The 24,588-nt window shown below is 44.4% G+C and overlaps 1 protein-coding gene across 5 annotated transcripts in view; it reads right to left on the bottom strand.

The window, feature by feature from the left end:
- The window catches only part of LOC105281629 (gamma-aminobutyric acid type B receptor subunit 2), a 30,859-nt gene extending 16,895 nt beyond the window's left edge, over positions 1–13,964 (bottom strand). Inside the window, exons 1-2 of one of the 5 annotated variants that reach the window (XM_011342972.3) lie at positions 13,617–13,964; positions 3,189–4,360 (exon numbers count right to left, since the gene is read on the bottom strand). In XM_011342972.3, the coding sequence (XP_011341274.1) occupies positions 3,189–3,572 (384 nt within the window). In that variant the 5' untranslated portion in view covers positions 3,573–4,360; positions 13,617–13,964. Of the gene's footprint in view, positions 1–3,188; positions 4,361–5,057; positions 8,307–8,734; positions 13,588–13,616 lie in introns of those variants that run through there. The other 4 variants (XM_011342974.3, XM_011342973.3, XM_026975575.1 and 1 more) reach the window with 4 other exon arrangements.
- Positions 13,965–24,588: the final 10,624 nt, after the last annotated feature.

Below are 24,588 nucleotides of genomic sequence, written 5' to 3'. Positions count from 1 at the left end.
TATATTTAAAAAAAAGGAAATTATATGCATATATTAAAAAAAATTACTATTTCACGGCTGTTTGCTTTTGATTGCAATAAAAAGAGAGACGAATACTACTGCAACTGCGCAAGGAATCAAGAGACTAAATACGTGTACATACACTGCACACCGCTCTGTTCGTCCAGCTTTATCGAAAGAACGTCGATTATATTTAACAAGATAATCTTGTTGCATTCTTCCGTTCCGGTCAGCGAACGCTTCGAGGTGCAAAGCGTGTATAGAAAACTTCCGGCAGAATAGTTTTTGTATCCGCCCATGCTGATCATTAAACGAGGGAAAAAAAGATAGAAAAATAGAGAAAGAGAGAGAGGGGAGGGGGAGGAGGAGCGAATATGAATAAAACAGTAGAGAGTCAAGTTGACAGCAATAACTCACGGTATCTTAGAGTTATAATATGCATAATTAATCTGACATGAAATGAAATTCTACATTTCTCCCTCTCAATTGAATAGGGGAAATTGCCACACTGAATATTTTACGCCGAGTACCCGTACGGAATCCCTTCGTCTCTCGAAATGAGAAAAGTGTGATTTACACCGCAATTCGGCCCAACGACTGGCGCGTTCATTGTTTTTCTTCGGCGGGGTGCGGGCCGCGGGGTGCGACCTATAGCGCGCTCGCATAAATTTTCATTCATAATTTAAAGCGCGCGCGAATCTGCGGCACCATCCTCGAATGTAGACGTCGAGGCCTGAGGGACCTAATTCCGCCGGGGCTTGCCGCGCCGCGAGTTCGCATGGGTGTCGTATAGTTGCAGACGGCACTACTATAAAGGTAAATGTAAAGTTCCGCCACGAAGTTGCAGCCGCGGTTGAGTATCCTTGACTCTTGCTGGCGTGCATCCCCTACTTCTCCAAGTTTTCTCTGCAATTTCCCTTATGTCTACGTCGGCGTGTCGGCGTCGTATGCACGACGTTATGCCGCACGCAGGCAGACAGGCGGACCGAAAATTCGCTCGACATTTCAAGTTTGAAGACCGACCGGTGCAACCGGTCCGACTTGGATGACAGTGGACGCGCGGATAATTGTCTGCGATTCTTATTCTTATCCGACCTACCACTTCCAGCAGGATCAAGTCGTGGATCAAGCGGAAGGATTCCGCAGCAGTTGTGGCGATCCCATCGCGCCGGTAAACAACGCGATAAATCGTTCTGCGTCAATAAGTCCTAATTCAGCGGAAATTGAGATACAAGCGGTGGTTGCTGCTGGATGTATCGACCGATGCACAACATCGGCGATGGCTGGCAAATGCAAAGCTCTAGTCTTCTCTCTCCCTCTCCCTCTCCCTCTCCCTCTCTCTCTCTCTCTCCCCGTCGCTCTATCTCTTTCTCTCTCTCGTTGCTCTCTAGAGACAATGCGTTCGCCCATCAAATATTCGACAGATCCAAATGTGCCGCAATTTGTGCAGTGAATTTTATTCGATGCTCGATGATTTCGGTGAGTCTAATTTGCGATTCGTTGTACAGACAGGGAAAAACGTGTTCGTGTCTCGTATTTATTTCATTTCTGTTCATCTGCGTAGATGTGTGCGTGTGCATGTATGCGTATTTATTGCACGCGTGTATTCTCTTTTTAAAGAAACATCACATTGCAATTACAGGCGTTCTTATTTTCATCGAATTGTAACCGTATGGAAATAATTTCTATTCAAAATACTGCGAAGCGAAATTTCAACTCTGTCATTAAGCTCTGTCCCTTGCCTTACGATTGCTTTTCCCATCACTGCGCGTGAGTCAAAGTTGTCTATTTAATTTGTATATTTGGATAAGCGCCCGTTGGATAAGCGTTTGCCATTTTGTGTGTTTACCTATGTCAATAGATTCAGATTCAGTTTAATTCAATCATCAAATGCAACGTTTATTTGTACAAAAAAAGAAAAACTTTCAGAGTAGTTGTATTCTGTATCAAGTTTACATAAATAAAATTTAAAGAAAATAAATAAAAATATCCATAGCAACCACGAGTCACATTCGTGTATTTCGTGTTTTCCAAGTTGGCTTGTAATCTAAAGCGCGAATGTCACTCATTATTGTAAGACAAGATGTAATGACTTTAAGCTCTTCCCATTTGAAAAGTATTATAGCCTCGCACGTGCGATATTTTCGTTAAAATCTTGGAATGTTCTATAGAATTTTCCTTTAAAATTATTACTGACGGTTTTGAGGCACCTTGCATAAGGGGATGATATAGGGGAGAGTGTCGAATGCGTATTGATTACCTAAATCATATCTCACCGCTTTTATTTTTATTATTGTGCACGCACGAGATTAAATATACACATACAAAATAAATAAGTAATATTTAAATATTACGTATTGTATAACCGAGCAATGTAGGAAATATTAAAAGTTTTATCAGTAACTAGTTTAGTTACTCGTACCTCGTTATATAATGTTTCTCATTGAGGTCATTTCAAATGAAAATAGAAAATTTATAATCACAAGAAACTAAAAATATTATTAATGATGCAGAATGTATAAAATGATACATTGCATTTGCTGTTCAAATTGCATATTGCATTTCCTGCGCAAAGCTTTTGTTCGGCTGTTTTCAATTTTAGTATTGTTTCCAACCGAATAAACAAATATATGCAGATCCAAAAAAATATGTTTTATTTACTCACAAGCACCAATCTTGATGTATTTTTCAAGTAACACATACAATAATATTTGTCGATCCATTTGTAAAATAATAATAATAAGAAGATCATGACATGAGAATTCTCGTCAGGTCGCAGATTTACTTTAGTTCGGAGTTACTGTATATGTCGTAGCCTTATTGCAAAATCAGCCATTTTGCAATAAGGCCAAAGGCTATTGAGAAATTGAAGGCTATTGAGAGCTATGCTTTCGCAAAACGGCGCCCTTTTGCGAAAGCATTGATCGTTTCTCAATTAGACTAATCTAGTCTAGCCTAGTCGTCCTTTCGGCCAAAAGGCTAAAGTGCGTCAGTCTAATTGAGAAACGATCAATGCTTTCGCAAAACGGCGCCCTTTTGCAACAAGGCTGTGATATATACACTACGCGAAAGCCAGTAACGAAATTAAGGTGCTTAACTGGAATTAAACTGAAGTTAAAAGTTTAACTTAAATCAAGTTAAATTGTCAGCCGATTCGCACGAACGGTGCGTCTTCCTTCGGCACTCACCTCTGTGTCGTTCCACCACATGTGCAGTCGGTAGTCCCTGAGTATCGTGGGGTGCTCGTTGATGTGCTCCACCGCGAGCTTCACCGCGGGCATGACGCCGCGGCCTATGTGGCCTTCCGGCACATGATTGCCGTACGGGAAGAAGCCGGCGATGTACACGTCGCGCTTCTTGCTGCCGCCGAGGTTGATCGGTTTCTGGCCGGTGCACTCGCCGATCAGCAACAACCAGCAGCAACACGTGATCGTGGCCAGCAACATCGTCAACGGACGACCTCGGCCGCCGCCGGACGTCTCACCTTCGGTGGTCCTCATCCCGCTCCGTCCTCGCTTCCTCATCCAGCCAGTGCCAACGGCATCTCGCGATGCGGACGCGCGTGCTTTCATCTCGTGCCCTTCCGGGTCGCCGGATGCAGCCCCGACGATAAACCGGACGCGACGCTCGTCGCCGTTCGTTTCCTGACTTCCGCTCGCATCACGAGACAAGAAACGGCACCGGAAGCAGACACTCGGCACAGACCGGCGCAATCGATTTGTCGATGATCGCCTGCGCGTTCAAGAACGAAGTGTCGCGTGTCGCATCTCGATCGGGACACCTTTACGCGATCGCGATCGTCTTTGCGCGAACTTTCAGAAAGACGTCGAACCGATGAACACCGGTGCGAAACATGACCACTCACGAGAACGATCGGTAATAATCTTGCTAGTATCGAGCTCGTGAGAATCCATGAGGAATCATCTTAAACGTAATGAGCGAGATGAGTGTTCAGTACTGATCTCCAGTGATTCTGCTTCAGTGATGCACATCTGCTTCTTGCGCAATCAGAACTGAGCTGATCGACGCTCTTTACGAATTTAAACCTGTTAAGTGAATAGATCGGCTTTCGTCCCTGCAGAAACTCAAACGGAGCTTCGTGCGTTCGACATTCGACAGGAGGACGACAGCAAACTCGGTAACTGCCGATATTTCGTATAGGGACACGTCGAGCGTGTGTGTATCGCTTCTTTATTGCGAGTTCGAGTTCGAGGAATGCCGTAGAGACTTCGTCGTCGTAAATGTTGCACTCCGGTAATGTGCGCGCAGGCCTTTATCTCAATGTTTCATTCCAGACGATAGCACCTTAACGTCGACTGTGTTTCATTGCCGTCACAACTGACGTCTCCCGGTTGTGTATCTGCAAGCAAAGCCGAATAAGCAAATTATTCGCTCTGCCAGATTAGGGTTTCGAGTTTCGCGAAGGGAGGTAAAACGTAAGTCAAGGATAATATCGGCTTTATTGCCTCGCCTGCAGCCAAGTTGGAGCCGACGATAATTGTGTGAGGGATTAATGAAGATTAATGAAAAACATGAACGAGATTAATGAAGAATAATGGAGATTAATGAAGAATTAGGACGCTGAACGTCTTCCGCCCGAGTACGCAAGACGTGTCCTAGAATCACTGACCTTACTTTTATCGACGTATTTACTTTGTTGACGATTTGCTCGAGAGAAGCACACGCGATGCTTTCAGCACTCTCCGGAAATCACTTATGGACAAAAGTAAAGATCTTCCAGAACGAGTGATACGAATCCAAGTCTATTTGTCACCGCGTGGAGTGTTTATTGCGTTTTACCGCTTGCTTCACACCGTACGTCATAACCGAAATTAGAGCTTTACCGCGCTCTTGGCGTCATTCCCGTATATATCAAGCATCGCTTGGGAGTAGAAGGGTGGGCTAAATTTAAGGACGATTCGCGGTGTCCCTCGCGCACTATCAAAGTAGATAAATAAAGTTCGAGATTCTATCTAAAGTTTAATCCCACAGCCGCGAGACGCTATCGAGCCGTGGCAAAGGGTTCAAACCGCTTTACATTGTCGCCGTTAACTTACTCTCTCCGACAGCCGACCTGGCCCACTTTCCATCGGCGTTGCGGACGTGCCTGATCCGCGCGATGCGAACCTGATCCCGCAGAAATAACGTATCCTCGGGGCGAGTGCGAATTTAGCAGTTGCGAGTCACGTCGGCATCGCGCTCCTTCGACGTTTTGTCCTGCACGTTTGCCAATGGCGTGCCACACAAACTCTTTCATTTTTTCTCCCCCGGGGGAACGGCCCCAATCTTACTCTGGAAACGCACAGAGAAAACATTCCCGGTCGCAGACGGAATCAAATAAATTCATTTACGTTCGTGCCAGAACGCTGGCGCAAGAGGCAAAAGCCACCTCTCTTCTTTGGTTTTGCTATAAAAAAATCATCGTCGCTCGGGGGAAGACATCGTGTGCGGGCAAACGAAATATATCTTTCAGTAACAGCCACTGAGGGCAAAACTTTCCAACCGCTCATAAACTAATTAATAAGGTTACGCGTCATTATTTCACCGAGATTTTACGCTCCATTATCCCTTGAGATTACTAAACAATGATAAATGATTGAGAAAATTGAGATTGAAATGGACAAATTATGACATAGAGCATAAATGTCATTATTCGAAATAAACAAGATTATAGGAACGTTAATAACTTAACAATTTGTTCAGAATAAACACGGATGCGAGATTGACACAATTAGGAAGGAAAGCTGAATATATATGTATGTGGACGAGAGTAGTTGAGACGAAAAAGGAAAGAAAGAAGAAGGACAAAATACAAAGTGATGAGAAAAAGGGAAGGAGAGAAGGAGAAATAATGTAAGAATAGGGGATGAAGAGAGAGCAAAGAATGGACGGTGATTAGTCTGGAAAAAAGAAGAATAAAAAAAAGGAGAAAAGAATAGAAATCAGATTATGAGGGGGAAGATCTGGATATAGAAAAAGGGAGAGAAAATGTAAAAAGGGAGATTGGGTAGGCGTAGCAAGAAAAAAGAAGAATGGTTTGAGTTTGCGAGAGAGAATGAGATAACGAGGAGGGAAGACTAGAGAGAAAAATAAAAGAGCGAGAGAGAGTGAGCAAAGGGTGAAAGAGCTGCAGGGAGACGACAGTGGGAGGAAAAGTGAACGGGGGAAAGTGACGAGAAAGTAGAGTAAAAAGGATGAAAAAGAGAGACGAGGAGAAAGAGGGTAGTATGAAAGGGATGCTACGTATGAAGGGAAGGGCGCAGAGGGGAAAAGGGAAGTAGAATAGAGTGAAAGAGAGGTTATGAATAGAGGAAAAATAGATGGAAAGAGAGAAAAAGAAGAAGATGGTGAGGTCTTCCTCTTGGAAGACGGGAGGGAGAATATGGAGAATGAAGGAAAAAAGGATGAAAAGAGAGAAAAAGAGATGAAGGAAGAAGAAAAAAATCAGTGTGCAGGCAAAGAGATGATGGGGAGAGAATCATATGTGGAAAATGGCAGTGGAAAAATCAAAATTAGAGGAAGAGGAGGATGTAAGATGGAGAGAACGAGGGGTAGGGAGATTAGAGAGCGAGAGGGGGAGAGGGAGAGAGGGAGGGAAAGAGAGAGAGAGAGAGAGAGAGAGATGAGAGGCCATAAGGGTAAGGGAAAATGAGGGATAGGAAGGAGGAAGGGAAAAAATGGAAAAAGTGGGGATGAAAACAGAGAGGTATGGTGAAAACGGATGGGTAGAGGGAAGAGAGAAGAGAAATAGGGAATGAGAAATAGAAAGAGAGGAATAATCACGTCAAAAACTGTTTTATAAACATCAATGCGACAGCATGACGATGAAAAATTGAAAAGATGGAATGAAAGTGGAGGACAAAAACAACGTCGACATCTGCGAATGCATTGCAACTAAATCCGTCGCTGAATTTATACGGGACACTTGTGTATTTTAATATGCCCATCTAATTTTAAAGCAAGAAGATACGTTTAAGTTTCTCTTGAGCTAATTTTTTAGCCTTTTTGAGTCGTTAACTTCTACTATCCGGATGAAGTAACAGATAAACATTTGCAAGACTGCGCGCGTCGCGCGTACCTTACATTTAAAGAAAACTTCTGCAAAAATGTATGCGAACTTTCCTCGAAACTATGTTAATTCTGAGAAAGTGAGCTGCATGACGACATTAACGGTATTGTTCGTATTGTTTAATGCAACTTCGAAATTACGCGTAAAACAACTGACTCAAAGGAAATCTACAAAAATGTCTAATTATTCACATCTTCCAATGACTGATTTTTAACTCTTACTGGTAATTTCTTGGTAAACGTATTATTTCTTGTATTTATTTAATAATAAATTGGTACTTGTCGAGATTAAGAACGGTTCTATGATAAAATGAAAAACATTTTGAGTTAAACAGAGTCTCCATGAAGTAGAGTTATAAAATTTTGAATGCGCTTCGATCGTTATCGCGATTGGCCCATGCGTCAAGAACAGCTTGTAGAACGACCTCGTGTAGTACTTGAAATAACGATCGATGCATTTCCGTTGACTCGCTATCCCTTGGAATCATACATCGATGTTCTCACCCGACGTACAACGCGATGTTATTGAAGCTGCTTAAGGCATTCATCGTCGTTAAAGTTTCTTTAATGATGCGCAATGAAATTTAAACTTTGAGAGGTGAGTAGAGAGATCTAATTAGGATTCCGGAAAGATCCCACACCGAGAGAAAGTGCGATATTAATACAAAACTGGAGAAGCAAGTTACTGCTTTCGACCATTCAAATGCCGACTTGGTAATATTAACGAGACCGAAGTGGCTTTGAAATAACTCGGCAACCCATTCACCTCTTTGCCTCTCTTCACAAGAAACTCATCAGAACGATTATGCCGTTACACGAATCATGTAGCTGTATGCACGGGAACACATTTTTACAGAAAGCAATTACATCATTTAATATCGTTGATATCAAGCTAAATCCGTTCGGATAAAAAATCGATCAAAAATTCCGAATGAGAAAATAGAAACGGTGGCGTGAGAGAGGGATATTACAACGTCTACCAAGTCTTTAAAGGTTAAATGTAACGTCGATACATTTTTAATCACGTTCGTTCTAGTCATCGTGCAATTCCGTTTCACGGGCAAATCGTTATTTCACGGCATATAGCGCTTGATGGAATTGTTCGAGAGACATTTCTCAGTCTCATTGTCAACAAGTTCGACTGATAGCCTCGGTTTTACATGAGAATAAATAGAGGACCACGAAGAGAGAGAGAGAGAGAGAAAGAGAGAGAAAGAAAGTTAAGGAGAGGAGGGAAAGAAAAGAAAAAGGAGACAATGAGAGAAAGCGGAGAGGAAGGAAAAATAGGGAGGGGAAATAAAAAGGCGAAGGAAGGGAGAAAGAGAGAGAAAAAATGATAATATGAATGAGGGGAGGAAGAAAGATGGAGAGGGGGAGAGTGAGAGAGGGGGAGGAAGGGAGAGAAAAGAAGAGATTGAGGAGAGGAAGAGGAGAAATTGAGAGAGAGGAAAGGAGAAAGGGTGATGGAGGGGGGAAAATGAAGGGCTGTGAGTGGAAGAGAAATAAAAAGGAAAAGAGGAAGGGGGAGAAAGAAAAAGAGGGGGAGAATGCGTGCGTGTGCGTGTGCATGCGTGCATGCGTGCGTGTGTGCGTCTGTGTGAGGGTGGCAGGGGGAAGGGAAAAGGGCATTCTCTAATGTGCCAAGGGCTTCGATAAGATAACCTACAATTGCTGTTTAAGTGGTCTCGTATGAAGCGCGTTATTGCACAGTAAACGGTCGTATTCAATTTCCGGTTTCAAGAGACTCCCCCAAAGAGCTCCGGGTACGTCCGGTGGTAAACGACGTGCCGTATTTGGAAACCGCGGCACACGCCGTGAACGTGCTGCCTCGCGAGAACGGTCGAACAATTCACCGAGTTTTTCCCAACTTTTTTTCCATGTCTCCTTGAGATTTCGCCCCGCGTTGGTTACACCCCATTGTGCCCTGAGCCATCACAATTTCAAAGACCTTCAAAGGGGTATGATTGTTCTCCAGAGGCACTCCTAAGAGTGCCAGTGTCTATTTTTAATTCGCGCCGCACAGCGGCGACGTCGACGACGATTACTCCTTGTTCCGTCCGAGTAATTCTTCTCCCTTCCGGTACGGGGTGTCTCATAGTATTCAAAGTTTTTGCCGAGGATGGAGGGAGGGAGGAACGGTTGTTAGTTCAACCCTCTATCTCCAGTACTTCGGCATGCGCATAGCCACTTTAACCGAATACCCCCGGCGGTGGTGCCGTGTGCCACTGTCAGCACCGTTACTGCTCCCGGGATCTTCAGGGTACACAAACACTTAGCCGCCTTTTCAGCTTCGATAATGTAAAAGCACTCGCCGACGGGAGAAGAGGAATATAATTTTCTCAATTTAGCTCGGCTGTGTTTATTACGTTGCCGAGATATCGAACGCGCGAGCATTTACTCGGGACCCGTGCGCCGCCATCGCCCGTTAAATGCACCTTTCGCGTGCGTGTAATATTCAACAAAAATTTCGTGCATGGTAGCGCGTTTCGATTAATCGCATTTTCGCTCTTGCGAAAAAGGTGAGATTTTTGTACGTGAAATTCAACTCTGCAGAATGCGCAACTTTTAATCACGTTCCAGATTAAAAGAAAACACAACGGTGAAGATGACTCACGTGTTGGCGAATAAGAGGATGCGTTTGCAAAGATAATTTATCAAGCCTACGAATCCAAGCCGCGCCGCGCAAAATTTATAAATTTTTTCGAAATTCACAGTTACTGGGTACATAGGAAAATATTACCGTCGCCGTCGATTTTGTTATGCTACACTTATACATGCGGATGCATGCATATTGCAACACCCTTTGGCCCATGGGAAATATAAATCGCCGTCGAACCGATTGTCTCTAAATAATTAATCTCGCCGAACCAGCCGCCACCCGCGACCGCACTATCACATTCCGCAACGCTCGATCAATATCGAATAACGAAACTGTCAAAAATAAAACGCTAGTTGTTCAGTTCGAGATCTAAAAATGGGGAGCAGGGCAGACAGAATCGCGCGTAGTTTGTCAATTTTTCACGCGATTGCTCCGGCATCGCCTGCGAATTTGTTTTCCCGAGAGCTACCGAGGCTTTCGTCATCGAATGCTCACTCTCTCTCTCTCTCTCCCTCTCTGTTTTTCTCTTTCTCTCTATTTCTCTCACTCTCCTCTCCCGGAAGCAGGTTCGGAGGAATCTATGGAACAAACCCGATATATGCTTCCTCTTATCGATCCCAAAAACAAATTTGGGAGCAGTCGGGAGCAGTAAAAAATTGACCAAGTGTGCGCGGTGATGGTCTATTCTTGCCGGAATTGGTCGGTCATGCGCATCGCTGTTTAGCTTAGCGTCGCTCACTTTAGTCCTTTGGACGTTTCGCGAAGCCTTGTTTGTCGAGAGAAAAATTTTTATCTTTCGCAAGACGAGAGAGAGAGAAAGAGAAAGAAAGCAACCGTGGTGCTGAACCGTGGTGTTGAAGATATATATCTAAAGAACGCTCATCGAAGTGAATGTTCAGTGGGCAATGCTTGAGAGCTGTGAACAAAACGATTTTTATCCTTGCACGCCCTTGTACCTGTTACATTATACGGACCATTTCGTGTGTAAAATCTACTCGTTAAATTAATAACTCGACATTATCCAAAGCTTCTCTAAATCGTGATCAAACATGTCGAATTTATTGAAAATATAATATATCATCTTGTGTATAATATATGTGCGTGTGTGCACGCGTGTATGGCAATTACAGAAAGAGTATCAATATCAACTTTAAAGCTTTATATCTGTCCATTATAAATGGAAGAGAAGTACATTCGTGTAATGGAGTACGGTTTAAGAATCAGGCAGACCGTTGAATGATTCTCGTTGATGTGATCGTTTGTAAGATGGATTTCGCCGATAATGGGCGCTCAGGTATCCCTTTTCCGCCCCTCACTTTCTCTCTCTTCCTCACCCTCTGCATCTCTTCCTCTGTCCCTCTCTCTTTCTCCCTCCCTCCCTGTCGTGAACGAGCAACCCGGGACACTCTCTATTCCCGCGACTTATCGCGAACAGTAATATACTTGTTATATCGAACGATAAGTTCATATCCGTAGATTGCATCCAAACCGCAATTATTCTCCGATTTCTTAATGTGTCGCGCGTAAATGTAATATGTGTATCTATATGTGTTGGTGTGTGTGTGTTCCGCGGTCACAAACGAGAAATTGTGTAAGCGTAAAATTTTTATTGACGCTCTTAATCGCATCGGATAAATTCAGCATTGGGAATAACGATTAAAGCAATCTAAATATTGAAGTCATTAGCATGATATTGAATTTAAATACCAGGCGGGAGTGAGTCTAAAGCCAGCGGTATAAAAATAATGCTGCCATTAAGAAGGAACAAGTATGATTCTGTGCGTCGCGAATTTTATCCTGGGTTCACGGCAATTGCGTCCCGCAGATGATCGGAGGTTTATTTTTCCTTAGCCGAGGGGGGTAGCTTAACTCGTTGCAATCGCGTCACGCGACTTAATTAAAGCGGCATGGAGAGCTACGTTGCACCGCTACTTAATCCATTCATAATTTCATTACGTTTCGTCATGGAGTAATTAGATAGATTAAATAGATAAAATTGAGAGAGAGAGAGCGTGATACTTTTTTATTGCTACGACTAATTAACTCCGGCGAAAAGTAGGCTTAGTTGCACGTCGCGCGTTTGTCGCCTTTGATCGCGAGGGTGTCCGCCTAAAGTACGACATTTATTTTTCATTCTCGGTAGAGAGCACACCGTTATCTGTCGATCACCCTTCGGTGAAGTCTGCCACAGCGTGACGTACTGTGTAAAATTTCATGAAGCATCCGCGAAACGGAAGCAAAAGACACATCCGCGCTTTTGCTTGTGCAAATGTGTAAGTTCCATTATTTCCATTATTTCCATTAATTGCAATAATGATGAATCGAATATCATATTAACGTGCTGCTATCGTGTAATGTGGGGTGTCGGCGCACGGTGTAGCAGCGCAATAATCCAACATTTGATCAATTTTAATACAATTAACGCAAATATCGAGGCTTTACGCGTGTACGCACGTGAATGTCAACGACCACAAAACTGATTATGGCTCCCGTTCCTTTACGCTTTACACGTACTACATTCTGAAATGTCGATATTTTAATATGACTTGCTTTAACGTTACAGTAAACTAAATTAATTGATTCTACATAGCGGCCAATTAATTGTCGTTATTTACGTACAATGCACTCCTGAAAATTAATTAATTTCAACTTTAACTCCCTCGCTCGAGTCCATCAAGTTCGGCCGTAAAATTGTTCGAGCATGATAATGGTTGTATCGAGAGAATTGAATTTCAGTTTCGAATCTTTCTAATCTCACCGAAGCTTCATCAGAAATTCCAATCCCGTCCAGCGCAGTAACGGCAGTAACAGAATCCCAAAGCTACACCGCAAACCAAGAGACATACCTATCGATCCGCAATCGCTTCTGATTTCTCTTCTTGCGTTCTGCGCTCTCGCGTGCCAACCTCGTAATCGCTCCCCCTAAGCGACGAGGAAGAGCGAACAGGTCTCACGGTCCTCCCCGGGAAAGGAATTGATCGCGACAGCACCACCGGCAAATTATCCCGCGCACCTGCCGCCACCGAATTGTCGTACACCGTGTGCCTGGCGATGACATGCCGTCCCGAATATCGCCAGTTCGCCGATCGACAAAACCGCTTAACGTCCGGATATTAACTGATTACGATAGTGTCCCGAACGCGGAGGGGGAGACCGCGTATCCCCCGTGTCGCTCGCGCGTGCACACGAACGAAGAAAGATCGTCCATCGCATACGCCGGCTGCCGCCGCTACCCTTCCGCCGCGCAATCTCACCCCCGGGGGATGCCCAATCTCCCGTGATGACCTTCGGCTCGCCGAAGCGCGGCCATCCAATATCGGTAACCGGTTCGATTGCTGGAGCAACCGGGAGATTAATTACCGCCCGCACCGGTCACGCGCGTCTCCGCAGAATCCTCGTGGGACTCGTGCGGGATGCGATCCACCGTGACCTCTTCGCCCGATTCCCCGGTCATGCGTTGCGTGCGAACGCACGTTCCGCGCTGCGACGAGGGGGCGGGAGGTCCCTTGCGGAAGTCCTTTCCGCTCGTCGGCAAAATTGATTTAGCCGCGTGCTCCCGCGAGATACACGGGTGTACCGCGTTCACCTGTACGTACGAATGCTATATACTTGAGATACTCGCAAACCGCGAGCGAAAAAATGAGCACGCCGCAGCTTCGACACTCCGTTTCACTCTTTCCCAGCGAACGCACGCAGCTGAGGCCGCGCGACCAAGGCACGACCGGTACTCGAAGCGTGTGAGCTATGACGACCGCTAGCTAGCTGGCTCGACGACGACAAGCTCGTGCGGATCGCGCGTGCCAAAGCAGGTGATTGACCGGGTTGACACGCATCAACGTGGATCAAGGTCCGTGGGCGGGGTGATTGGGACCAGTGGGGTGATTTGTGCGCCGAATTGCGTGGAAATTTCGCAGAGCGGAACGAAGCGAATCGAGCGAGCGGGACGCACCGTGTAGACGCATTAGGTGGGCACGTCTAGAGACGGGTCGCAAGGTTAGCCGGCCATCGTCGCGGATAGGGTCGATAGGGGATTTCCCCGCCGTCGTCGTCGCCGCTGCGCCGTCGGAAGGCTGGCCGATCAGGCCGCTACCGCCGCTGCCGTTGCTGTTGTTGATGTTGCTGCTGTTGCTGTTGTTGCTGCTGTTGCTGCCGCTGGCGTCGTCGCGTCTAGCGTGCGGCCTTACTACTCGGCGGTCGGCGACGTCGCAGCGGCCACCGGTTGGCGGCACGACGTCACCGCCACGACGACAGCGATCTGTGACGCCCTATGCGCGCACCACCACCACGGGGTACTCGAGGAGCCTTCGCGCGGACCGCCACGGCACATTCCGCCCCATCGGGTGTGCGAGCGCGCGAATGCCGCCGCCGTCGCCGTCGCCGCTGCCGCTGCCGCTGCCGCCGCCGCCGTCGTGGAAAGAACGATAGGGATCGATCACGTCGACCACGACGGCGCTCTCGCACGGTTGTCCGCTGAACTGACGAGCCACCCTGAGTGCCGTGGGCTCACCGAACTCGCGATAACCCCCTCTCGACCGCGCTGCCAACCCTCTTCTCGCCTACCCCACTATCCTCCGGCCGCGACTATCCTTCCAACCCTCCAGCCGTCCCGCGGCCGCCACTCCGACCTCCTCGTTCTACCCTTCATCCCTCTTGTGTCCTCCCTTTCCCTCGTCAGGCCGGCGCGAAGGGGCGCTCCGTTTACCCTTCTTCAGATCCCCGCGCCCCTCGTCGACGCCGTGTCGCGGCCATCTCTCCACACCGATCCCCGCGCATCCCGCGAGAATCACCCCGCTGCCGGTGAGTGGAAAGAAGCTCGATCGGATCCGCCGCGCGACCTCACATCCCGACTTTCCTCCGCTTGCCAGTACGCCGAACAGTGGTGGTCTAAGAGCGATTTTGCGGGCGAGAAACCCAGCAGCATTATAATTGCATCTCGGTAAATTAAACGGATACGAGGGTAACTGTTTAAGCAATAATCCGGATTAACGTAATCCCCGGCTTGTCTGCGTCAGTTCTACGTCTCATTTTTGTTACTTCCATTTATTCGTTACGTATGAATCCGATGATACGAGGATGCTACGTATCTAATCTGCTTTACGTATGACTGATCTCTACTGCTAATTGTGTTCGAGTTTGAGTATTTCTGGAATCGAGATGGCTCGCGAATCATTCGAATAATCTTTGCGTCCTCTTTGCGCATAAATCATTGTGACTATTTTAGTCTGCCCTGGAGCGCCGGGTAAATATGAAACTGTCAGCAACATCAAAGGTAAACGTTGATTTAAGCAAGAAGCATTTTTGTTTTGACGTGCCTTGACGAAAAAGCGTGACATTTTTATTACAACGTAATGGGAAATTACGCAAACGAGAAAAATGTGACAGCCTCTCGACAGTCTTTCTTGCACATTTGTTCCTCATCTCGTTTCTCGTTTCCCATTTCCATTTTCACAATGCACCGTTGTAAATTCTGCGTATCAAAATTTAAAGAACGTTTTGAAAAGGTATCGACTAGCTGTCGTATCGCCTTTCATCCTATCTTTCTGATGCTTTCTATCGCAGAAAAATTGCATTGTATCGCGCTTAACGATCGCTTCAATTTGGAAACATTCGCGAATGTTTTTATGATTCTCGTTAGTTAACAATTGCAGAATGACGTACACGTATCAACTGGAGATTGACGCAGAACATTTTTCAGATCAACTGTAAAAAAATTCTTCTTTTGCTGCGTGTGCACCACTGTGCCTCATGCTCGCTTCCACTTCACTCCACTTCGCTCGCGAATCCTCCTCACCGCGACAATTTAGCCGCGCGTTCTCTTCCCTGACGAGGGGCATGAAGGGCTGCCCTTTGAAGTACGTTTCCCGATAATTTAATCGCTCCCACGAGACGATCTCTTCTCTCGAATCGCATCGCCCGCTCCGGCGCTTGTCCGCGCCGGTTTCCTTTTCCTCGTTTTCTATCGCGATAGATCTTTCTCGGGACCCATCTCTGGATCCAGCACGCATATCCGTCCATATCCGTCGCGGTGATAGCGCGAATTGCCATTGACTCTTAATGCCATTATCGATGAATGCGGCTCGTTTCGTTTCCTTTGCCAAAGTTACTCGACAGCGACACGAGTAAACGGCGCTATTATGCCCTGGGTGCACCATCCTTTTAATGAAAACTTGGTCTTTCTAATGGGAGTGGGAACTGCACGCGATCGGATGAATAAATGCATATCGGTCGATCGGTATTCGATGAGATCGAATTGACCAACTGAAATGTCAAACAGACGCTACTCTCATTATCGTTTTAACGTTTCAATGTCGTCATCGACACGAGGATTACTTGAATCGCTTAGCCTTTCGATGTATCTCTGGATCCACGATGGTTATAAATCCAGGGACCGATAACGTTATTCTCCGCGCTGTGCTAAGGTCGAGCTATTTTCTGCTGCTGTAAATTACCGATCCGGGAACTTAACAAAATAATCTTTTGAGAATCATATCTGAGCGTTTCTGGGCTCGCGTGTCCGGCGGCCATTTCCCTAATCTCGATTCGATAGAAATAATTACGCCGGGCTGCGGGCTTTAATGGAAAAATGTCATAACGCGATGCATTCGCGAATCGTTTTAATGCTATTCAAGATGGCGAGGCTCGCCTGTCACGCCCCAGTAAACGCTAGACTGATTTTCTATGTTATACGGCGCGATATCGTCAAAACATAAAATACTGTATATCCCCTCACGCATGCGATAGCCTTGAATTGACGTTCGCGTGCATGTACTCGACATATCGTTACCGCCTGTCACGATGTGCTCTAATTTTTGCTTTGTGGCAAAATGTATAGTGCGCGCATGTTTGACAACAGTAATATGCTTATTTATACATACGAACTGTACACGGTGACGCCCTCTGACTTTATGGATTTATCCAGCAAACCCTGTCAAATGATGCAAACAATTCACGCTTGATTTCGAGGCTTAAAAGATCTTCATCGATTAATTTGAGAAAGTTTACAATGAGTTAAAAACTCTTTTTTCAATAAATTCATGACAAATATACGCTTTTCATTGTAGATGCATTGCTGTGTGAATATATTAAATTAATATCTGGAAGAGAGTACTGTTCATGTCTCTCGAGATATTGGCGTTACCTGTGGCCGTAGTTGCGGTGAACTTCCTCTTTAATTCAACGAGTATCGAGTATTGGTATCTTTAGAAAAAATTTTTAATAATAACGCTCTTGATGGCTACAGACGTTTTGCAAAGAGGGTGGACAAACTTGAATGTTGGTCATGTTGCATCAGTTGCAAGGTGCATACGCTAAAATCGATTTTGCGCGACGAACAAAAACTTAAAAGATCATTACAATTATAAAATTATCAAATCTAAATTAAAACTATTAAAATTATCAAATCAAGTGGTAGAATTACTGGCGTCATTCTCGTCATAAACGAGTTACGAAATAACGGCTAAATAAAGTCAGAAAACACCTTTACGGACACGCCGCATACTTGCAATTTACATAACATAACGAGCGGCTACCATCGGCCGTGATGTAAAAATAAAAAGCATTGTTCGTACTTTACATGTAGAATATTTCTGAAACATGTGAATTCCGAATCAGTTTTACATAAAATATGTCCAGTATGCGCAGCCGTTATTTCTCAGTCTGCCGCTGCAGGCTGCCATGCCGAATTAACGCGGTGTAGTGAGTACTGGCGGTATATAAACGTTGGAGGGAACACAAGGCCGAGAGAGAAACGTTGCGATAATATCTGCATCGTAAAAAAGGCCAGAATTTTGCATAATGCCAAAAATATCGTGACGCGCGCGCTCCTGCACACGTATACAGGTGTACATGCCCATTCATGCACGCAACGCCGGACTCGAGCGTGAAAATCGCAACGCGCAATCGACGTCGGTGTCACGGCGACGCTAAAAATGACTCTATACGTGAGCTTTATCTTGTGCCGGCTATACATGCAAATTTCAAGGATGGATTCTACCATCGATGAATTATGTATCGACGATGCACACACGCTTCGTTAGTTTTGTATAGCGCAATTTCAACGGGGAGCACCGATCAATTTGTCGCGTACGCGGTATCAAAAATGTATGCCACGTATTGTTGTCAATGCACGATGAATACGAGATGGCAATTGCGGTTTACGGCGAATGCGACGTGCTAATTATAAACTCACGCGTCCCAGCAGTCGGATAATCCACATCGGCGCGATCGCTCGCTCGCTCGCTCGCCGAGCACCCCGAAATGGTAACGATAGAACGATAAATCTGCGGATGAAACAGGTGCATTTTATTTATCCTCCACTTAATTATGTATCGTCACTCAGCAGAGTTACTCGCGCTGAAGAGACTATACGTGTCAATGTTTGATCATTGTTTGCTGGGTGTCGGCCGTCACGTAACTGCCAGTGTGAAATTAGATTTTATAATATTATTTATCTTTAAATCGAGACGATCATCGTACTCTCCGAGCTTAATTAACAAATATCTTGTAATTACTCGATCTACCGTGCTGTAAATTACTCGATGGACAAGCGAATGAGTGGAAAATCAAGCGCGATCCGCTTGTACTTGCGCGTACACCGGCTAATCCGAGGATGGAAAATTCGATGCTGCGGGAGCGCACAGCAATAACGCTCATCGATATCAGAGATATCGCCATCTAATTAATCGGCACGGTTAATTAACCGCGCGCTCGGCGGCGCAAAAATGTCTTCTCGTGATACGAGAGCGGTGTGCGTGCGCGCCTTGCACGAACGAATCTCGAGTTTGACGATACATTACCAATCATACCGTGGAAAATCAATTTGACGTTTGATCGTTAACGTTTGACGTCGTTGAACACCGCCGACAGGCGTAGCCCGAGCCATTGTGCATGACTGCGTGACACCGTACTGCGTACAGTTATACATACACACACACAGCACGCGCATGTCGCGCGAACAATTCACGCATAAATTGTAATTCCTCGTTACGCGGCGCATTAATATTACGGCATTCTGTCATTCTGGGGGAAATAACGATTTAAGCGTACGCCGGTTGACGTAACTCCCGTCACGTACTAGCTTCGCAAAACGCAGACGTAAATCTCGACGTTACCGTTGCTCGTTTCTGTCTCGGCAATTGTGTTTTCCACGGTTTTCCCCTCGGCTTCCATCAGAGTGCTCGTGGAAGTGTGCGCCGGATAAATCTTGACGGGGGTAAATATCGAGGCGAAGTTTAGGCGGACAGTTGTTCCAACGAAAGCAAAAATGGAGCAAACGGCGAAAAACTTCAGAGCGAAAACTGACGCCGAGAGGCTGCTCTCGAAAACAGGCAACGGAGCGTTTTATCATTTATATGAAGTACCTCTTAATTACCTTGTTTTCGCCGTATAATTAATTGGAACTGGGCTCACTGCGGCCGCATGTAGGGCATGCCCTCGCGGGACGGTTTTATACAGTCGGTTGCGTATCAGAAAGGGAAATTATTAATTTCAACTGCACGAGCGAGGATTTTTAAAATATATTTCAAGCGCTATCCGATTTATCTAGTAAGCTGTCGCGTTCGCATTATCCTTTGCATTTTAAATTATCCGTTAGCGTTTCCATAAAATAATTATGTCACTTTCAAAACCGCGAATCGCTCTTTTATGCAACGGATTATACGCAATTAATCGGCAGCTTTTTCGTATCGGGTATACATTGTTTCTGGAAATGCTCTATGTATTGTATTGCGTTTACCAATATCATTGGATCAGTTTGTAGCAAGAAGAAGGAACGAAGAAGGAAGACGAAAAACTCGAGGCAGGTAGGAGAAAAGATGAGACAACTAGCAAATTATTCAGTTGCTGCGATCGCATAATTAACGTTGCGCCTTCGTATGGCAAATATGTGCAAATTATATAGAAAAGGCTGTATATACGATAATTAACAAAGCGAATCATCCTCATTTCGTCGTTTTCTCATCTTGCTATATGAATTTCTCTCGTGCTGAGCTAATGCCCTACGTCAATACATACCATTTCTACGCCATTTACGGGATATTGGATTATAAACTATCCCCGGAAGACAATAGCGATTACTTGAAAATCCGTTAGGATATTCATCACAGCCGTGATGTTTGCAAACTTATGATAGTCTTAGATTAGCCAAGGTAACAGAGACAAAGCATTAAAGTCGTGAGCGATGTAACGATTTAGTAATGTATTTGGTAAAAATAAAAGGGCCAAGTTTGCAGTTTGGTCTTCACTGATTATCGATAATTAGAACATTTATTTAGCTGGAGTCTCTTTGCTCGTATCACTTAGCTGGTTTTGTCCTCGGCGTCTCAATTAATTACTAGCTGCAACATTCGGGGCTCGGGGTATCCGTGTCACACCTCCGGAAACATTGACCCTTCCTCATGTGACATCCTATATAAACAGGCCATCAATCAAACGTATCAATCGATATTGATACGTGATGGTTTCGGTGGCGGACATGGCGCGTGAAAGCCTGAGGTCAATTATAACACTAACGATAATTCTAGCGCATGATGATTTGTGATATCCGAAAACCGCCGAAAATTGAGCTAATTAAACGCAAACTTTCCCGATATCTGTATTCAGCTCGTATATTATATAGAGAAGACGATATAACAGCGCGAGAGGAGGCTTTATGGCGTGGATGAAGGATAGGAACCGCTGATCAAATTACTTTCCAAGTCCGAACAAACTCATTAAAGTTAAATTAACAGAACTTTCACTGGTTATCTCGCGCGCAGATAGTTTTAACAATGAGAGAGGAAGGATGTGGAGAAGTGAATAAGCGGTCCGTAGGTTTGTAGGAAGAAACGACGGAGGGTTGTAATTCACAGACAATTCATTTTTAGCGTGGAACTAAAATGTTTCTTCTTGCAGTTTACAAAAATATCACATGGGTGATCTTGAAGTAATATCATCTGGTGCAACAGTAAATCTCGCTATACAACGATTCATCGCACAACCCGCACGCACGATGATAAAAAGTACTAGATGCATTCTCGACACCTGCTACTCTCCATCGCTCACAAATCGCGTCGCACACATACTCTCTCGCTCTCTTTCTCTCTGCTCGCAGTATCCCTATCGCAATCGCATCATCTATCTATCAAATGGACGACTGTCACTGGCATTAGAAAAATAAACATCGTGAGCTCTAATGGTACTCTCTACTAGAGTACGAGCGCGCGATAGCGCGCGGACGAATCATTCGATTAATTCGCAGCTGTGTAATAACGGTTAAGCTTGCTTGCTAACATCTATGAGCGATAACCACCGACCCACGACCTCCTGCCGGCGATTCGTCGGCTCGCGAGCGTCGATAATCTCCGCTTATTGCTAGAAAATTGTACGTGCAACGCCGAGTCGGCGCGATACTGCGTAACATGACGGCGCACGGTGATGAACCGGGCAATAATAGCGATCGCAATGTCAGATTGTAGTAACATTATCAGTACTTGGATATTTATGATACTGCAACGCGCGTCTGACTGCAACTGCCACTTTGATGTCCGTTTCAAACTGTCTGCAACGATCAGTTCAGAGATTCTCAAAAAAATACGGACAAAGCACGTAAAAGCTTGAAAATGTTTAGCAATATGAAAATGTCTTATAATTTCTCCTTGTACCATGCGAGATTGGGCAAGACTACGATTTTCGGAGCGCCAAGTTTTGACCGTGGATTCTTCATCTACAGATCATTATAAACAAAACTTAAAGAGTGATAAAAGTGGCTATCTGGTTTAGTTTAGGAGATATGGAGGTTTTTAGTCGGAATTTGAGAAATCGACAAAAACGCTTTTTTGCTAGTTCCAGACTATAAAAGGTTTTAGCCGTCGCTCATTGTTTATTAAAAAGTTATTAACAAAAGAACTTTCGAAAATATAGTAGTTATTTTGAATATTGAAAGACATAAACGACGAATATGAACGAAGGAAGGAAAGTCATTTAACCTAACCTAACCTTACTTAACCTAATCTGGTTAGGTTATATTTTCCGAAAGTGGAGCCCCGGACTTATACGCTCGTTTTCAGCCCGCTTCGCGGGAGGACAGGGGGGAGGGGCATCGCCCCTCCCCCCGCCGGGATCCGTGCCATGAACCAGGTGATCAAAATCTGTACGGTGAAATCTGTTCCACCGGCTCCGGCGGGGGAGAGGAGTAAAGCCCCTTCCTCCCGCCCTCCCGCGAAGCGGGCTGAAAACGATCGTATGTGTCCGGGGTTCCAGTTTCGGAAAATATAACCTAACTCAAACTTATTTCTGATTTAATGCTAAAATTCCATCAAATATACTCTTTCGTAAACGTATATGGTATCATAAAATTATGCTCTAGTCATTAAACTTTTTTGTTAATAATTTTGTAACAAACAACGAGCGACAGGTGAAACCTAGTGCGGGTTATTCAGGAAGGTGACCTTATAATATATGTCAAACTCAAGTCTTTGCTTCGCGTGGACAGTTGAAAAGTCGTACAAAATCATTAAATTTCTTTTTTTTAAATAACTTTTTAATAAACAACGAGCGACGGTTAAAACTTTTTGAAGATCACTCAGGAGGACCTCTATAATATATGTCAAGGTCAAGGTCATCGGGACGGGCTCCGTTATTGTCAATATTTACCCTATATTGTTCTGAATAACGCGAAAATAATCTGCAACTGGAAAAAAAGCGTTTTTGTCGATTTCTCAAATTCCAACTAAAAACCTCCATATCTCCTAAACTAAACCAGATAGCCACTTTCACCACTCTTTAAGTTTTGTTTGTAATGACCTGTAGATGAAGAATCCACGGTCAAAACTTGGCGCTCCGGAAATCATAGTATCCCCCGAGATTGGATTTAGCAAGTAGAATAAAGTAATAAGATCTGCGACACATTATTTTTTATCCGGAACCAGAAAATCATTGAAAATGAAGAAACATCAATACGTTGATTGACGAATTATCTCCTCTGCGTTGCGTTACGAAATAATCAAAAAATTACTCATCCCTGTCCGCGTTTCTCTCAGTTATCACCGTATTACGTCATGTATTGTCCGACGATCCTTTCCATCACGTGTCTCGCTGGTCGTCCTCGATTGTACGTTACACGCCATCAAGGGCTAGCGTCTTAGCGACACTTCGAAATCAGTAAAGCTATCGATACTTTGCATCTTCGGCATCGATTCGCTCGATGCTCCATGAATGCTTCTATCTGTTGACCTACCTACCTACCTACCTATCTGCCTACCTACGTGCAATCGTTAACACCAACGTTGTAAAAAAGTAGAACCATCTACGTCATCTATAGATAGTGTGTACGCGTGTGTGAGTCCAAGTCACATGAAGCGAATGTGTGTGGCTTCGAAAAGAACAGCGACTAGGAATTTGCATTTCCGGCATCCTTTGGATTACACTTTATGCGACTGTCAAGAATAATGAAGAAGTGAACGAAAACCGATGGCAAGTACATTTTCTCTATCGAGTCAAGAGGAATCGCGTCTTCACTTCATGTGACCGAGATAAATGCGTAGGGAGCGTTCTAGATTCTTTGCGATTGTAGTCGTCAGTTCCGGTTGATCTCATATATCGTGACTTTAAAAAATATATATGTATGTATACACATATGTATACGTGTGTAGGTACATGATTCAAATGCGATATGTACGAGACGCCTTTACACGCGCTTGATCGGCGCGACAAGTGCAATCAACGTTAAAACAGCTTGATCATGGGCTTTTAGATCATGCATCTTTACAGAGGACATTTATTAACGAGTGTGGTCAGACGAGATGTTTTTACGATCGCGACTCTTCTCGCCGATATCTCGCGCCAGATCGACTCGACGTTAAAGCTATAGACACATGGCTCAGGGTGAGATATTGAAAATGGACTCTTTGTTATGTTAAACTCGCGAGATTAGCCCTCCTTTTTCATGAAGCAAAAACGTTTAAATTTATATTCGATCGTACGTTTGCAGAAAAGCATGCATTCGTGTTATGCCAATTTTTTTGAGCATGGTTTACACGATTCATTATTCGTACTTTCTCACTCATAAATTCAGGCTTGACTTTAATTATTTATTATATTAAGAAAATCGTTAAATAATTAACACACTAAAAGATCCGTTTTCCGGGCTAACGATCGATTCAATGCATTTTTAAATCGCTTGTAACTTATCTGTCTCTTCAAATTGAAGATCTAAGTTCACGGAAATATTTAGTAATGCCAAGGAGTTATTCTCAGAAATTCTCCCTCTGTCAAGATATTAAATGATTTTATAATTTTATAATTTTTGTTCCTCTTTTTCTAAAATATGTATATCTCATTGAAAAGACTGAATCTTTTTATCAATATACCCCTTACTTTAATCCTTTATTAAAAGAGGGAAGAAATTTGCCGTTTAGCATTTATATGGATGAGTTCAACCCTGCTTATGAATGGACGTATATGTAGCTCCTTAGAAAGTGTCGCGAATTTATAACACGAGATGCGCGTTTGATCTACGATCAGCTATTGTGATGGTTGCACATCGAATTCATGCGCAACACACGGCTTCTCATGTGATATAATACGTACATATATACGTATGAAACGTACGCGCGAAAACGTTTAAAAAACGAGCTATATTACCTTATCGTGCACTTTAGTAATACTGAGGGGAATCGAAGCGCGTTATCATAAATCTCTTGACTCGCTCGTAATCGACTAGTGCTCGTGCTGGCGAAACAACAACAACGGTTCTGCCTAACGTCTACTCGTATATAATATAATATCGCGATCGCATCGGTGCGTTTATAAAATTCTCTGAAAGCCCTTCGCGCAACAATACATACCTATGTATGCGTTTTCAACGTGTGTGTGTGTGTGGTGTGTGGTGTGTGTGTGTGTGTGTGTGTGTGTGTGTATATGTATATATATATATGTATTTCTCA

This window comes from Ooceraea biroi, chromosome 2 (assembly GCF_003672135.1).
Source record: "Ooceraea biroi isolate clonal line C1 chromosome 2, Obir_v5.4, whole genome shotgun sequence".
In the NCBI taxonomy this organism is placed as follows: Eukaryota; Metazoa; Arthropoda; class Insecta; order Hymenoptera; family Formicidae; genus Ooceraea; species Ooceraea biroi.
This window is presented reverse-complemented; position numbering and strand designations above follow the sequence as displayed.